The sequence below is a fragment of the Malus sylvestris genome, chromosome 10 (assembly GCF_916048215.2).
Source record: "Malus sylvestris chromosome 10, drMalSylv7.2, whole genome shotgun sequence".
Classification (NCBI taxonomy): domain Eukaryota; kingdom Viridiplantae; phylum Streptophyta; class Magnoliopsida; order Rosales; family Rosaceae; genus Malus; species Malus sylvestris.
The window spans coordinates 38,982,964-38,999,562 of record NC_062269.1 but is presented as its reverse complement, the minus strand read 5'-3'; the positions used below and the strand labels follow the sequence as shown (position 1 = coordinate 38,999,562).

The 16,599-nt window shown below is 39.0% G+C and overlaps 1 protein-coding gene across 1 annotated transcript; it reads left to right on the top strand.

The window, feature by feature from the left end:
* The first annotated feature begins 11,400 nt into the window (after positions 1-11,400).
* Positions 11,401-15,040, top strand: LOC126588038 (receptor-like protein kinase HSL1). Its single transcript, XM_050253171.1, has 2 exons — positions 11,401-14,103; positions 14,282-15,040. The coding sequence occupies exons 1-2, from the start codon at positions 11,499-11,501 to the stop codon at positions 14,671-14,673; spliced, it is 2,997 nt and encodes a 998-aa protein (XP_050109128.1). The 5' UTR covers positions 11,401-11,498; the 3' UTR covers positions 14,674-15,040.
* The last annotated feature ends 1,559 nt before the right edge of the window (positions 15,041-16,599 follow it).

Sequence of the window (16,599 nt, the reverse complement as noted above, 5' to 3'; positions counted from 1 at the left end):
GTGTGGGCACGAGATTAAAAGTCTTTCTGATGGAACTATATGATGTATATTTTGCTTGACTAAATCAGTTAGAACAATGCTAACTAGAGTTTATTGAGTTGGTCAGGGTCGTTCTCTTTGCTAGATCCAGGTTTAGATTCGAGTCTTGTTGCTTGTAATTCCTCTTAGTGAGCTAAAGGGGCTAAAACCCCATTTTAAGTCCTTAAAAGGATTTGTGATATGCCCTGACTGCTGGCCCTGAGATGGGCAGTCTTCCTTCCCCCTAATTTTTGTTACCAAGAAAAATTTAGTTAGAACAATATGTTTTCGTCTATACACTCAAATTTTAACTTATTTCTTTATTATACGGGTATATTTGTTATTGACACCAAGCTTGATTCCTATAATTAAAGAAGTGACATTGATACAATATAATCATTTTTCTTTGTCAAATGATAGAATTTGTTAGCTTAGATGTTAGATTAGACATCGACGGGGTTTGAACCCACGCCGTCATGCAAGGATTCAATTCTTTTCCACCACTGTAGTAAATGACCACTTATTTAGTTATAGTGTGGCCAATTTAAAGTCAGAAGAGTATGAAATCAAACCTTCAATTAAATCTGCTTTCGTACTTAAATTTCAAACAATTGCTGTAATTACGCTCCATAAGTGATCATTGATCAACTTTCATAATCAACCTCCAAGAAAGATCGCTTTCTAGACAATGCATACTAAGGAAGAAATCAAGGAAACTATATATGAACGTAAGCTATTACTCCAAATTATACTAGGAAGCCAGACGCGGGCGGAATTTGTCTTTACATAAATAAATACATGTGAGATCTACATGCATCAATCACTTTGAACTGGCCACACTATCACATATGATTAACCCTAGTATTGTTATGGGAGATGTGTGTGAGAATATGAAGGTAAAAAAGTCTCGCATAGGTGAAAGGTGAAATCTTATACAAGGACTTATAAGAAATTGAGTTACTTCTTATATTGCCGATTGGTTTGTGATGAAACCTTAACTTTCTTTATGATACCATAATAGGTTGAACCACGTATGAAGCACAACATCCACACGTGCTATATGTCATTCAATTCGTGTTATCCATGTATTTGATGTATGAGAATGTGAAAATAAAAAAATCTTATATATCAATAAAAAAAGAAACCTTACAAAATATAAGAAGTTGTGCTACTTTCTACTAATTTCATTCGTATAGGAAAACCTTGCTAGTTGCTGCAATATTTTCAGCTTTTTCTAACTTGAGGTTTCATGTTTTTAGTCAAAGATTTTCCAAGTATGTATTCCAAAATCGACTTCAAAAGTCAAAAGGTGTTGCCCACCCAGTCAGATTATGGTCCAACAATTGCCATTCAATACATTATTTTTTCTTCACTTAATTTGTTTAGGGATTTTATTAGACGATTAGTTCAACATTATCATTAAATAAGCCGGCATCTTACCGTGGTGGACATGCAAGTTGGGGTCCTCTTAAGACTTCTATCTTGGAATTTTTCTAAAATGTCATAAATATACACTTTTTTTTTTTTTTGTCATATGAACTAAAGTTTTAAGCAATAATCATAGTAACTTTCCGAAATCATTAATTTGTTATCTCACACTAACTTCGTTAAGTTTTTCATTCAAAATAAATCATGTGTTTTGCACATAGTTATTTAGGACATTTCCAAATAAAGAATATCATTAAGCTTTACCATAGATAGGAGGGCCCTAGCGACTTTATGTTTTTTAGTCATTCACTTTGAAACACAGAGAAGCGAGTGCGGGTCCTCCCCTTTTTAAACGGAAAGCCTTCATATCCTTGTATATCATATCAGCCCCCCTTTTGTATTTTTGGAAAAACCTCGCTGCCTACGCTGTTGCTTCATATGCCACCTCACATGGTGGTTATTTCCTTTGGGATGCGTATGATCTTGAATTTCTTTTGAATGTTATAAAGAAAATGTAAACGTTACTATTAAAAATTTAATAAAATTTATCTTTTGACAAAATAAATAAATAAATAAATGAAAACAATAGTGTGCCTTTTTCTCAATGATTGTAGAGGATATGGTTTTATTCCTCCTTTTGGACTCCAATGGGATTTTAACACATACCATAATCCTACTCAAACTAATCCTGGTTTTGTTTAACCTGTTTTTTTTTTTTAAAAAAAAGCTTCCAAAACCTTTTGAATTTAGTAGTCGGTGCTAGGTTTATATACAGCTGGGCATGCACTTGATGTTGGTTTCCTATTGAGCATGATCTCTGCCAAAAAACTTGTAAAGAAGTGAAAAAGTTGTCTTTGCCATAACCTTTCTCTCGTTTAACCCATTGGATAAGAGAATGAATGAGCATGCTTTCAGTTTATGCATCTTTTAATTTTATTTTTTTACTCCCAAATAACGGCGAAGATTTTTTGTTGTCCTTGGAAAAAGTAGAAGTCCTGCTCTAATTAAGATAGGAACTGAAAGTGGAATGAAAGGTATAGTCCATGAATACTAATATGTATATTCCATAATTTTTTTTAAAATTATCTTAATTAATTGTTTCTGAGTCACTGATTCTTATTTCTTTTCTTTTGAAAGAGGCCTAGTTTCAACTAAAACAAGAAAAGGAACATTTCTAGTACTATTAACTGTGATTGTTCGATCCCATATGTATAACTGATTAACAGAATGCTCTAAAATAGTAATTGCGTCATCTCAAAAATTAGGGTTGGTTTGGTATTGCTGTGCTTTAAAAAAAAACTACTGTGAGAATAAACGGCTGTGAAATAAATCAGGAGAGTGTTTGGTAAAATTTTTTGTAAAAGTGCTTTCGGAAAAAAAAAAAAAAACAGTCTGATAGTGTGTCTTTTCATTAAAGGAGCACTGTATCTCCGTGTGCTTTGAAAAAAAAAAGCTAGTTTTCCAAAGCTGCAAATAGTAGCTTCAGCCTTTTCCTTTGATTTCAGCTTATTCTCACAGCAACTTCCAAAATAAGCTTTTTTTTTTTCAGTTTACCAAACACCTAAAACCCTCACAGCTTTTTTTCATGGGTGTTTTTTTTTTTTAAGCACCTCACTCCCAAACCACTCCTTAGGGCTGGTTTGGTATTGCTGTGCTTTGAAAAAAAGCTGCTGTGAGAATAAGCGGCTGTGCTGTGAGAATAAGCGGCTGTGAAATAAATCAGCAGAGTGTTTGGTAAACCTTTTTGTAAAAGTGCTTTTGGGAAAAAAAGCAGTCTGATAGTGGGTCTTTTCATTAAAGGAGCATTGTAGCTCCGTGTGCTTTGAAAAAAAAACCAGTTTTCCAAAGCTGCAAATAGCAGCTTCAACTTTTTCCTTTGATTTCAACTTATTCTCACAAAAGCTTCCCAAATAAGCCCTTTTTTTTTAGTTTACCAAACATCTAAAACCCTCACAGTTTTTTTTCATGAGTACTTTTTTTTTAAGCACCTCACTCCCAAACCACCCCTCTCTAATAATAGTCAACGAGAAATAGAATTAAAGTTGCGAGCCAAAAATTGAATGTCGTGAATAATAATTTTTAGCCTCAAAGGAGTTTCAAATCGACCCATTCCATGCATCTTTTGAGTTGGCCTTCTAGTTAAACAATTATATTAAAAACACGATGAACATAATGCTATGAATAATTTTCTAATCCAACCTTGTTTAAAAAACGAACTCCAAACATATTCATATGCTAAAAGATAAACTTGTGGGTGCTTTTCCAAATCTACCACCACTAATGATTCAGAAGAGTAGGAAAGTGAGGAAGGCCTGTTAGAAAAGAAGAGAAAGCAAAGCAACACTCCAAATGGGAGAGAGTTTCCACAAACAGTTGAGAGATATCTTTTTGGGTATTTTACACAACAGGGATTAGAGTTTTAGATGGAGATAAAGTGGGAGATGGTGGGATGGGAAGAAAGGTAGGATTGAAGCACAAGAGGACAATTATGATTGTGGTTAGGAACAGATCACTCAAATGTGTTGGATCCACCATAATCCCCTTTGCTAGCTTTTTCTATCTTTAATTATCACCCATATTATAATTAATCATTAACACAATATTTTTCCTCTCAAAGTTTGTAAAAGCCCTTGATCTTGACCCTACATGTCATATTATTTTACGTATTACAAATAAGGATGGACGACATTAATATAATTGTTGTATTCTAATTTTTTATTATATAAGTAAATAAATAAATCTATATGTATTATGAATTCGAAACTCTTCCGCCCCGTAAGTTAATGTTATAATTTTGAACTCTCTCATTTATCTTAATAATAGTAAATTAAAAAAAATAAAATAAAGTATATGACTGTTTCGAATACACTAAAAACTCGCGCAAGGTGAATCTGCTGCTTTGGAGTTAGAAAAGGTTATAGCACTAGGATTCCTCCTTTTCTTTCCTTTTTTCAGGTCAGAATGAGTCTGCTGCTAATTTTGGGTTTCGGGGTATGAATTATTTTCCTTAATTTTATTACAATAAAGATAAATATATCATCATTTTGTTGGACCATGGCTTCATGATCTTTTTCTTTTAGACCAAAAATCTAAGTTTAATTAAATCAATATCATTGACTGCCAATAACTTTTTGTTTGGTTTTTTTATAGGTGGACCACCGTTTATAGCCAGAGAATTGGTGATGGAATTTTTGTTAGCAGGCTATACTGAGAGTAATTAGGAAGGTCGATCAAGCACTAAAGTCACCTCAAGCCTGCAATTCTAGTTAAGAAGTGTTTCAAAGTTCCAAACAAAACTTTGATCCCACTTGAACTTGAATTCTACTTATAGTCATCTTGAGCCTACATTTCTACCAGTAAACGGTGGACTGGATTATCCTGGTAGGTTGAGCATTTTTGTTCAACTAACGGTGTCCTTCAAACTTTTCCTTCTTTATTTAGTGTAGTTTAAAGTAGTAATATTGTTTTATAATAAAATTTAAACCCGCAACTCTACTTAAGAAGTAAGTGCCTCAGAAAGTTCCTAACAAAACTTTAATCCTACTTAAATAAAAAGTTACCCTTTAGTTTCCACCATGTGAATCATAAGCGTATGCGTATGTTGTAAACAAACTAACAGCAATAATTCTGCAAATATAGCTTTTGCCAACAGCAGAGTGACATGTAAGGCCAGCCTCATGCAAACGTTATCATAATTCGGTAAAAAAGAACGTAAAGCTTCGGTTTTACTAGGCTGAATAATTGGCAAAGCTTTCAAGATGATTTGGCCTTGTCTAAATCATGCGACGATCTACCTGGGAGCTCATGTGGGCACTTGAGCCTCCTCTTTTCACGCGGATGACATACAAAACCACCCCCCCCCCCCCCAACCACCTCCGGGAGACATGACCTACAGTCTTTTCCTTACAAATTCACTGTTGATTGGGTTGTGTGATTCCCTTTTTATCAACGGTTGACGTCTACATGCGCACTTGTCCTAACACAACTCAAATTGTATGTTACACTTGGTGCTTCAACTTGTAGGTTTGCATCGGGGACAAGTAAGTTAAACATTGTGTCTATCACTCCGAGTCTCTGACGTTTATCGAGCAAGAGAATTGAAGTTGAAGCGGATGCAGATTTGGTCACAATTAAATTAGAGTAGGTGGTCCACGCATAATGTTACAACATCCGTTAGGTGGCATTTGTTAATGCAAAATTAAACCAAAGTTGATAAGTTAGAGGTTCAATTTATTGGTGAGATTCAAATGTAGTGATGCCGATGCCACTACCATCAGACAGCAGTCATTATACTTGTTTCCGACATCATAACTTAACTCTACTGTACATATTTACTCGAAAACAGAAAAAACCATAAGAAAAAAAGGGGAAGGAGAATTTTATGTTTATGTTTCCCACTATCAAATCAATTTGCATCAAGATATATGTGTCAATTTAGGGTTTGCATTTTCTGCTTGAACTGTTAGTGTCGGTAACGTACTTATAGTCACTAGAACTTTTCACATCAAATGTTATTCGCTATCTACTGATTATCAATAGAGTGTGCCTTGTTGATCTAGGTTCAGGACCTTTAGGTTCAACCTCCTCATACAATTATTCATTTTAATACACTGTTTAGTTAAAAATTCACACTACTAGACTCAGTTATAACGTGTATGATCAAATTAACGTTGTTTGCAGTATCTATACAATTTTTTGCTCATTAGTGTAATTTTTGAACCTCAATTACAAATTTCATGAAATTATTAAAAGGTTACCCATTAATTCATTAAGGGTACAAGTCAACAATACAATTAGCAAGTTTGTTAGTATTTAGTTAGAGTTGTTAGATTTTCTTATATAAAAACAGAGTGTCTAATCTTCCTTCTTTTAAATCAATATACAAGTCTCATATTTCTCTCTCTAAATTCTCTCTAGTTCATCTTTCTCAGTTACTCTTTCTTCTCCATTTTCTCTTTGATTCTCAAATATTTCAATGTAGTTAACATAATTTACAATTTATGCATCTTTATGCTGTCCACGTATCAAGTTTGGATTTTGGAAAGATAAGATAGGGTGCTAGCCCAGCAGGTAACTTGGAAAATGTTCATCAAGTGCCTTTGGTTTCAATCAGTCTCTTTTTCCTTCCAAAGTCTGCTCGAAGTGGTTCGAATCTTATAGATGATGAATTTGATATCAAATTAGGCTGCCTATTATGTGGCTAGCCGAACTCATCATCTCCTTAGTGTAAAAATATCGATGCACTTAAAAAAAAAGTCTGCTCGAAGTCCCCAAAGCTTCTTGGTGGCTTCAAGTCACCTTCGAGGAAATCCATCACCGTCAAACAAAACTGGTATGAGTTTGATTAATTTGTGATTTATAAGCAAAAAATGAAGATTAAAATTGCAAATAAAACCTGTGGTTTATAAATGTGCTGCCAAGTCTCTTAAAACAAATGACCCTGTAGACTCAGTTTTCCATAATTTCTTTTAATTTTCACCAAACGTTAAACTTTGAATTTGAAGTTTTAAATTCCCAAGATCTGCACTTTGAATTTCAAATTTGACCGACGACATAAACACAAACTAGTCAATGTAAATCCAACAACTTATCCCATGCATGTGCAAGTACACCTGAGTACGTATCGGGACAGCCCAGCAAAATAATTACATTGCAGTCTCCATATCTACATGTCTGACATCGATCTACTGCATTCCTCTCCATGCATGAAGCTTTCTTCTCTAGATCTGCTTCTCTTTTCATGAAAATTAAGCAATGATTTTGAAACCAATTAAGCTGATTTAGGGCACAAGCAATGATTTAAAAAAATGGAGGTGATTTAGGGCGCAACAACTTCTACGTTGTCGAATAACAATCATTTGAAAATGTCTTAGAGGGCTAAGGGCATTTGATGTGTTAGTTTTTTGTATGTAATGTTACCAAACTACAAAAGCGAACTAATACTAATAAATAATTATGTAATTTGTGTTTGAATGTAAAGTTGGTATTTCGACAATATCACATGATAATTAATTGGGTAAATTACATTTTCATATCTCATGTTTGGGTCTATTTCAATTCCTTACAACATCTTCAAAACGTTTCACTTTCATACCTTAAGTACTATTTTATTTCAAAATAATACATCCGTTACATTTTTCATCTATTGATCTGTTAAGTGCTGACGTGTCTGTAACATTTGTGCCACGTGGCTGCCAAATATGTGCCATGTGGAATTTAAATTTTTTTTTTTTTAAACTTGAATTTTCTCAACAAAAAAAAAAAAAAAAAAACCATCCCATCTCCCCGCAACCACCCCCCACAAACCCAGAACCCTTTATCCCCACCCACACCAGCTCAGCTCGTCTTCCCCCTTCCTCTCGACGACCCACCTGAGCCAGAACCCCGACCTTCCTTCCGCCCGCACCCCCCATGGCCTCCCCCCCTCTCACCCCACGACCCAACTCCCTACGTCCGACCTTCCCCCCCCCCCCCCCGGGCGCACGACCCAACTCCCTGCGTCCGACCTCGCCCAGAACCCAGATCCCGACCCGGGCGACCCACCTCGCCCAGAACCCGACCCCCACCATCTGCAACACCCACCCTCTTCTCCCTCCCCCATCCGTGCCCTTCTCGTCGGCAAGTCGGTCGGCTCCAACAACGAGGTATGCATTTAATTTTGTCCTTCAAATTTTGAATTTTTTTGGTGCTTGGTTGGTGGTGGTCTGGATGGAGTTAGATTTGCTAAGGGTGGGGGTGAAGAGGAGAAAGGACTCGGGGAAGGTGGGGGTGGGGTGGGGGTTTGCTGGGAGGTGAAGAGAATGGAGGAGAAGGAGGTGGGTCGGGGGGGGGGGGGATGGGGGTTTAAGGTTTCTGGGTTTGTTTGCGGGGGTGGGGGGTTGCGGGGAGCTAGGTTTCAGTTTTTTTTTTTTTTTTTTTTTAATTCTTTTTTTCAGGTGGTTTTTTTCTTTCTATATCTGATTCTGGTCATACGATCAAGTCACCCGGATTGAAGTTAACGACTAATCCTAACACTACAAAACTAACCCTAGCCAGCACTACTAGTCAAACATAAGGAAAGAATATTACATGCATGCCAGATACACAAAATTGTACGGAAGTGCATTATGCTCGACAAACTGTGTGGCACTTGTCAAATTTGTCAGGATGGAGAGACTCAGGCGTGCATGGGTTAACATGTCCTAGCGTGCCAGCAAATAAGCAAAGGCCACGTGTAGGTCACACCAAGTACCCAAACAAGAGCATGACCATTTTACCATGAACCCGGATCTCTCCGGACCTAAAAATCTAAATCTAAGGATCAAATAATTTAGACCGTTAAAATTTGATTAAAAGACTATAATTATTATAACTTATAGAAGGGCTCCCTGTTTGTAGCTGTTGGATCAAATTTCAACGGTTCGGGTCATTTGATCCTTAGGCTTAGATTTTTTGGGTCTGGAGGGGATCCAAGTCATTTTACCATGGCTGGTGTCTGCGCATGGGGTTTTGTGGACTAAAAACCTAACCATTTTTGGGCACGAGAAAATGACAGACGTGAATGTAGAATGCCAAGAAAATCTGGTGGGGATTCGTAACGAACAGAAGAAATTGTCGAAAAAAGGAAAATATTGGAACAATATGGCAATGTTCATTGTTCACCGCCCCGATTTGGACTGTCTTTGGGCGGAAAACAGAAACATCTGTTTTACACTTGCAGTTTTGCAAATCCAGTGGGAATTTCATTCGTCTCATTTTCTTTTAGCTCCCCTTCGTCCCCCTTCTGCATGAAACTATAGTTTCTGCAAAGTTAACGTACAATATTGTCTGCATGTCACTAACCTTATGCAATATAGCTTAATATGTCTTCCTAGCTAGCGATAAAAATATAGTAGTGTAAACTTATAAGCTTATTCTTTTGATAATTTAGGAGTATTTACTTGCTGTCTTTTTACTAATTACCCGGCAATTGTATGAGAAAAACTTGCGTAAGAGGCACCTAGACCACACCATTTATACGATTAGATTATTAGTTTGTTTAACTGAGGTCTCCTGCCTAGGTCCAAAACTACAACTCAACAAGCTATCTTTACACAAAAGGATGAGACTCCATGGATTTTTATTCATCTCAGAGTTGACTTAATCATGCAACCTTGGCCACCAGATAAATATTGTTGGGGTTATGAAGCTACTGTGGTCGTGAAGAAGAAGTAAGCAAAAACCACACAGAAGAAGTAGCAGTTTGTAACTCAGTATTTTTGACTGATTCTTTAGTTTGACACAGTTGTATATAAAGGTCATATTTAAATATAAGTTAAAGTCATGAAGCTATTGAGGTCATGAGCAGCCATTAATCCGTATTGACTCCACAATTGGATAATGTACAATTACATTTGCTGTTTTTGATTAGCCAAATGCATCCTCTGGGTAAACAAATAAAGAAATTATGTTCACATATGATAAAATAAAGAGACTGCCAAATGGCAGTTGACCATTGCCTTTTTTCCTTTGCTTTTATCTAAAACTGCAAAGTTAGCTCAGCCTCCACCCACTGTCGCTGCCACCAATCGTATCCGTCTGACAACAATCTCACTTGCTATCCACCCCCCCCCCCGCCCCCCCTCGCCCCAACAAACCCCAAGCGTGACTCACACATTTGGTCATGCTAATCTTGCATTCGAGCTTCCAGGCGCAGGCGCAGTCAGAACTGATCCAACTCGTAACTGTCGTATTCTGGTAATTAAACACGATTAATCGCAGGCCTCCGTCTAACGCCAGTTCCTCCTCCTGATTTTGCTGTTTTGCACCGCCCATCTCAGTCCCCGTCGCAACGGCTTACTGGCCAAACTCACATGTTTCTTCTTTAGATATATATCATCATTGCAAACAACTTGCTTTCAATGTTGAAATATCACTGACAAACCTCATTTTAGTTAATACTATTCCCAAACACTATTTGGACTCGTTTGGTTGTGTTTTTAAAATGACTAAAAACGTTTTTAGATAAAATATTTTTATGTTCCAAAAGCACTGTAAGTGCTTTCTACAAAAAAACACCAGTTATATGTAAGTGTTTTTTTTAAGATTTACTAACATTTTTACTAATGATTATTTCTAAAAATATTTTCACCAAAAACGCTTTTAAGTCATTTTAAAATCATATCCAAATGAGTTATTTATCTATTTGAATTTTTTTGTCTATAAAAGATGGTAAAATACGTACTTTTATTATTCGGTAACTTATCAAATACGATACTTTGAAAATTTCGGCCATTTTATTTTTACATTTTAAATTTACTTAATTTCTTTAATATGTCAAAATACATTTATGATATGTGAATTTGATGTGTATTTTAAAAACAAATATGTCCAAAAAATGTATATTAAACTTGAAAAGTACGTATGGATGTGTATAATAAGTATATCATATGTTAGAGTTTAAGACGTGTATGAAAAAAAAATTAAAAAAAAATATATATATATATATATACACATGTAAGTGTATTAGATGCATATTATACGCGAATTTACTAACATTTGTAGCATATTTTTCACGATTTACTAACATCTATAGCTTATTATACACAAATTTACTAATTATGTTGTAAATGTTTTTTTAATAGAAAAATAAAATTAGTTAAAGAGAGAAACTTCTAGTACAACTGTTTCCAGTATAATCAAATAGATAAGCATTTCTAGCAATAATGGTCCAAATATAAGCATACAATAAATCTTTGGCTTTTTTTTTCTTCATACAAACGATATCGAGTATATTTGTCTCCAAACAACTTTGGTTTATTTATCTTTTGCTACACACAAACATTTTTGTTGAATGTCTCAAGAGACAAAGAAAGTAAAATTGCATTCATTCAAATCATGTACCCTTTCCCTCATAATTTGTTCTACTAAGTTCCCAACACACTCATTTACTATTTCCCTCCCACTCCCTCACTAAAATCCTCACATATATAATACCCCCAAATATCAACACCCCAAACACACCTCACTCCCCCTCCTTTCTAGGAAGCAAAATCACAAGACAGACACAACATTTGACCAAAAAAATAACAACAATGCTTCTCTTCCTCCTCCCCCTCCTCCTCCTCCTCCCACCGCTCCCCACCACCCTCTCCCTCAACCAAGAAGGCCTCTACCTCCAACACTTCAAGCTCTCCCTCGACGATCCTGACTCCGCCCTCGACTCCTGGAACGACGCCGACTCCACCCCCTGCAATTGGCTTGGGGTCAAATGCGACGACGCCTCCTCCTCCTCCCCCGTCGTCCGCTCCCTCGACCTCCCCAGCGCCAACCTCGCCGGCCCTTTCCCCACCGTCCTCTGCCGCCTCCCCAACCTCACCCACCTCTCCCTCTACAACAACTCCATCAACTCCACCCTCCCTCCCTCACTCTCCACTTGTCAAAATCTCGAGCACCTTGACCTCTCCCAGAACCTTCTCACCGGCGCCCTCCCCGCCACCCTCCCCGACCTCCCCAACCTCAAATACCTCGACCTCACCGGAAACAATTTCTCCGGACCAATTCCCGACTCCTTCGGCCGCTTCCAGAAACTCGAGGTCCTCTCTCTCGTCTACAATCTCATTGAAGGCACCATCCCCCCGTTTCTCGGCAACATTTCCACCCTGAAAATGCTCAACCTTTCCTACAACCCGTTTCTCCCGGGTCGGATCCCGGCGGAGCTCGGCAATTTGACGAACCTCGAGGTGCTCTGGCTCACCGAGTGCAACATAGTTGGCGAGATTCCCGACTCGCTGGGTCGTCTCAAAAACCTCAAGGATTTGGACCTCGCCATCAACGGCTTAACCGGCCGGATTCCGCCGTCGCTCAGCGAGCTGACCAGCGTCGTTCAGATTGAGCTCTACAACAACTCATTAACCGGCAAGCTGCCGCCCGGAATGTCTAAATTGACCCGGCTGAGACTCCTCGACGCGTCCATGAACCAGCTGAGCGGGCCAATTCCTGACGAGCTCTGCCGGTTGCCGCTCGAAAGCCTCAACCTTTACGAGAACAACTTCGAGGGGAGCGTGCCGGCGAGCATTGCGAACTCGCCTAACTTGTACGAGCTCAGGCTCTTCCGAAACAAGCTCTCCGGCGAGCTTCCCCAAAATCTCGGGAAGAACTCGCCTCTCAAGTGGCTCGACGTGTCTAGCAACCAGTTCACTGGCACCATTCCGGCGAGTCTTTGCGAGAAGCGACAAATGGAAGAGCTCTTGATGATACACAATGAGTTTTCCGGTGGGATCCCGGCGAGGTTGGGTGAGTGCCAGAGCTTGACCCGGGTTCGATTGGGTCACAACCGGTTAAGTGGGGAAGTTCCGGCGGGCTTCTGGGGGCTGCCGCGCGTGTACTTGATGGAGCTCGTTGAGAATGAGCTTTCTGGGGCGATATCGAAGACCATTGCCGGAGCCACGAACCTCTCGCTATTAATCGTAGCGAAGAACAAGTTTTCGGGTCAGATACCGGAGGAGATTGGGTGGGTGGAGAATCTTATGGAGTTTTCCGGTGGCGAAAATAAGTTCAATGGGCCGTTGCCGGAGAGCATTGTGAGACTCGGGCAGCTCGGGACTCTGGACCTCCACAGTAACGAAATCTCGGGTGAGCTTCCAATTGGGATCCAGTCTTGGACGAAACTCAACGAGCTCAATCTAGCAAGTAACCAACTTTCCGGGAAAATCCCAGATGGGATTGGGAACTTATCCGTGCTTAATTACCTTGATCTTTCCGGGAATCGATTTTCCGGGAAAATCCCATTTGGGTTGCAGAATATGAAGCTCAATGTGTTTAATTTGTCCAACAATCGGCTCTCAGGTGAGCTTCCACCCTTATTTGCTAAGGAAATTTATAGGAGTAGCTTTCTGGGAAATCCTGGTCTTTGTGGAGATTTGGATGGCTTATGTGATGGCAAAGCTGAGGTTAAAAGTCAGGGGTACCTATGGTTGCTTAGGTGCATCTTCATTCTATCTGGTTTAGTATTTGTTGTGGGGGTGGTCTGGTTTTACTTGAAGTACAAGAACTTCAAGAAGGCGAACCGAACGATAGACAAATCCAAATGGACGCTGATGTCGTTTCACAAACTGGGTTTTAGTGAGTATGAGATCTTGGATTGCCTTGATGAAGATAATGTGATTGGTAGCGGGGCGTCCGGGAAGGTGTACAAGGTTATGCTGAGCAGTGGAGAGGTTGTTGCAGTGAAGAAGCTTTGGGGAGGGAAAGTGCAGGAGTGCGAAGCTGGCGATGTTGAGAAAGGTTGGGTCCAAGACGACGGCTTTGAGGCGGAGGTGGAGACTTTGGGGAGGATTAGGCACAAGAACATTGTGAAGCTTTGGTGTTGTTGCACTACTAGGGACTGCAAGCTCTTGGTTTATGAGTATATGCAAAATGGCAGTCTCGGTGATATGTTGCATAGCATCAAAGGAGGGTTGCTGGATTGGCCTACAAGGTTTAAGATAGCTCTGGATGCAGCAGAGGGTCTTTCTTATCTGCACCATGATTGCGTTCCAGCGATTGTTCATAGAGATGTGAAATCCAACAACATATTGTTGGACGGCGATTTTGGAGCACGAGTGGCGGATTTTGGAGTAGCCAAGGTGGTTGATGTGACTGGTAAAGGGCCTCAATCCATGTCGGGCATTACAGGTTCTTGTGGTTATATTGCTCCAGGTTAGTCAGAAAAATTTCCTACTGACCAAATTTCCGATTAAGTTTAGTTGAATTCGTATTGTATGTTGATGTTCTTGTTGAGATTTTAGATTTTGAAACTGACATTTCACGATGTCTGCTTACATTAGTTAAATTTTTACCCCGCCATTCTAATAATGTAAATGTAATCTTGTTGCAGAATATGCATACACTCTCAGAGTGAATGAGAAGAGCGATATATACAGTTTCGGCGTGGTTATTCTGGAGCTGGTGACCGGGAGACTCCCAGTCGACCCAGAGTTCGGAGAAAAGGACTTGGTGAAGTGGGTCTGCACCGCATTGGATCAGAAAGGAGTAGACAGTGTGGTTGACCCAAAACTTGAATCTTGTTACAAGGAAGAAGTCTGCAAGGTCCTCAACATTGGCCTCCTCTGCACCAGCCCTCTCCCAATTAATCGTCCGTCCATGAGACGAGTAGTGAAATTGTTGCAAGAAGTTGGCACAGAGAAACATCCCCAGGCTGCTAAAAAGGAGGGGAAATTGTCACCCTATTACTACGAAGATGCCTCGGATCATGGAAGCGTAGCTTGAGACATATGAAGTTCATATAGTTTTCTTGCAAACAAAGCAATGAGTGTGGGGGAAGTTTTTTATGTAAGCTTTATATTTCCAGTTTTTGAAGCTTTCTAAAATCCAACTTCCCAAATATCCCACCCTCCTCTAGGGTTTTGGTCTCAGAGAGCAGGGGAGGGGAAGAAGTTGAAGAGGAAGTATATTAGAGGAGTAAAAGTTAAAAGGGGGTTAAATTATTCCATACTGTAAAAGTAAGCTTAAGCAGTAACTTGCCCTCCTTCCCCAGTGAAAGTGATGTAAACACTGTTTAGTGATTGTGATTCTTTGTGTGAAATCAGTCAGGTGATTTATATGAAATGGGAATTGCTAAGACAATATTCAGCAATTATACCTGTTCCAGGTTTTAATGTTGTTGTGAGATTTGTACAGTGGTCTTTACCCCCTTAGAAGAACCCTATTGAGAGAACTTCACTCTGCACTTGGAACGTCACATGAGCGGTATTTATGCATTGTAAAGTACAGCGCATAACAAACGTAAAGACAATGCGTGATTAGCCTGAATATTTATACAATGCGGGGTTTAGTTACACATAATAGTGCGTGATTAACTTCAAATATCAAAACAATACCTAATTAGATAACACGTTTAAAAGAAGAGTGACAATCCCATGTGTAAGTAAGCTCATCTTCCATAAATAAGACAGGTAAGGTTTGGCCCTCACTGGGTCCTTTCCTAACTGAGTGAAAAGTGACCCTTGTTTGAGCTGCCTCCTATGGAAAATGACCAGCCAGGACTAATGAAATTGAAATTCCACCATAAAAAACTGAGTGAAAAGTGACCCTTGTTTGAGCTGCCTCCTATCGAAAATGACCAGCCAAGACTAATGAAATTGAGATTCCACCATAAAACCAATTGGCAAGATGGGGAGTAGCCCAATATCATATAAGCACATAGCAAACCTTGTCCCTCACCGATGTGGGACAACTCTTAACACGCCCCCGCACGTGTGGCGGATTTTCAAGCCTACACGTGGACAACGACTGGGTGACCTGGAGCGTGTGTGGCCGTCTGACTTCACACGAGGACAACCCGCTCTGATATCATAATGAAATTGAGGTTTTACCATAAAACTAATTGGCAAGATGTGAAGTAGCCCAATACCATATAAACACATAACAAACTTTACCCTCACCAATGTGGGGACAACTCTCAACAAGGACAACATGAGAGAGAGAGAGAAAGAGAGAGAGAGAGAGAGAGAGGGTGGTTGTCTGGTTGGTGGGATTGATTGTCCAGCAGAGGAAATTTAGTTAAAACTTTGGAAAAGTTGCTGAATCGAAACAAGCTCTGGGTGAGAGGGGAATCATGCAAATGGAAGCCGAAGAGGAAAGGTCAGGGACCGTACGCCGCTGCTACAGTGAGCTATAAAAGGCTAAATTAATGACCCACCCAAATGTGTGAACAAATTTGGTACCAGTTAATTCCGAGTTGTTCCATCCCGTGATTAAAATCCAAATCCATTCTCCACCATGGTCCATACAGGCTACATCCTCTCCATTGGATTCAATGCTGTGACTGCAGATTTAGGTCGGTGCATTTACCTCTTTGGTTATAAATTATAATTAGTTACTTCACGCTGCAGCTGGCTTTCCGTTTATGATCGCAATTGTTTATATTATAAATTAGTATGTAAAAATTATTTTGATAAAAATTTAATTAAAACAAAAGTCATCTAATCAATCAATTGTAATAATAGATAGACGATTTATAATATATTTATCAAATTCGTTCGTTTGTTTTTGTATAGTTTGATGGACTGGGATCCTTGGATCCCTTCCCTAGGGAATAGGGATCCTAGGAATCCTCTAGTCCTAAGCTTTCAATACACTATGACAGCAATTTTTTTTTTTCCGACTTGATCTTAACTGTTCATTGTGTTTTGA

Bases quoted from the DNA above. Each gene is read 5' to 3' on its own strand.
- LOC126588038 (XM_050253171.1), top strand. From the start codon at position 11,499: ATGCTTCTCTTCCTCCTCCCCCTCCTCCTCCTCCTCCCACCGCTCCCC. The intron at 14,104-14,281 runs GTTAGTCAGAAA...ATCTTGTTGCAG, and splicing joins TTGTGGTTATATTGCTCCAG to AATATGCATACACTCTCAGA.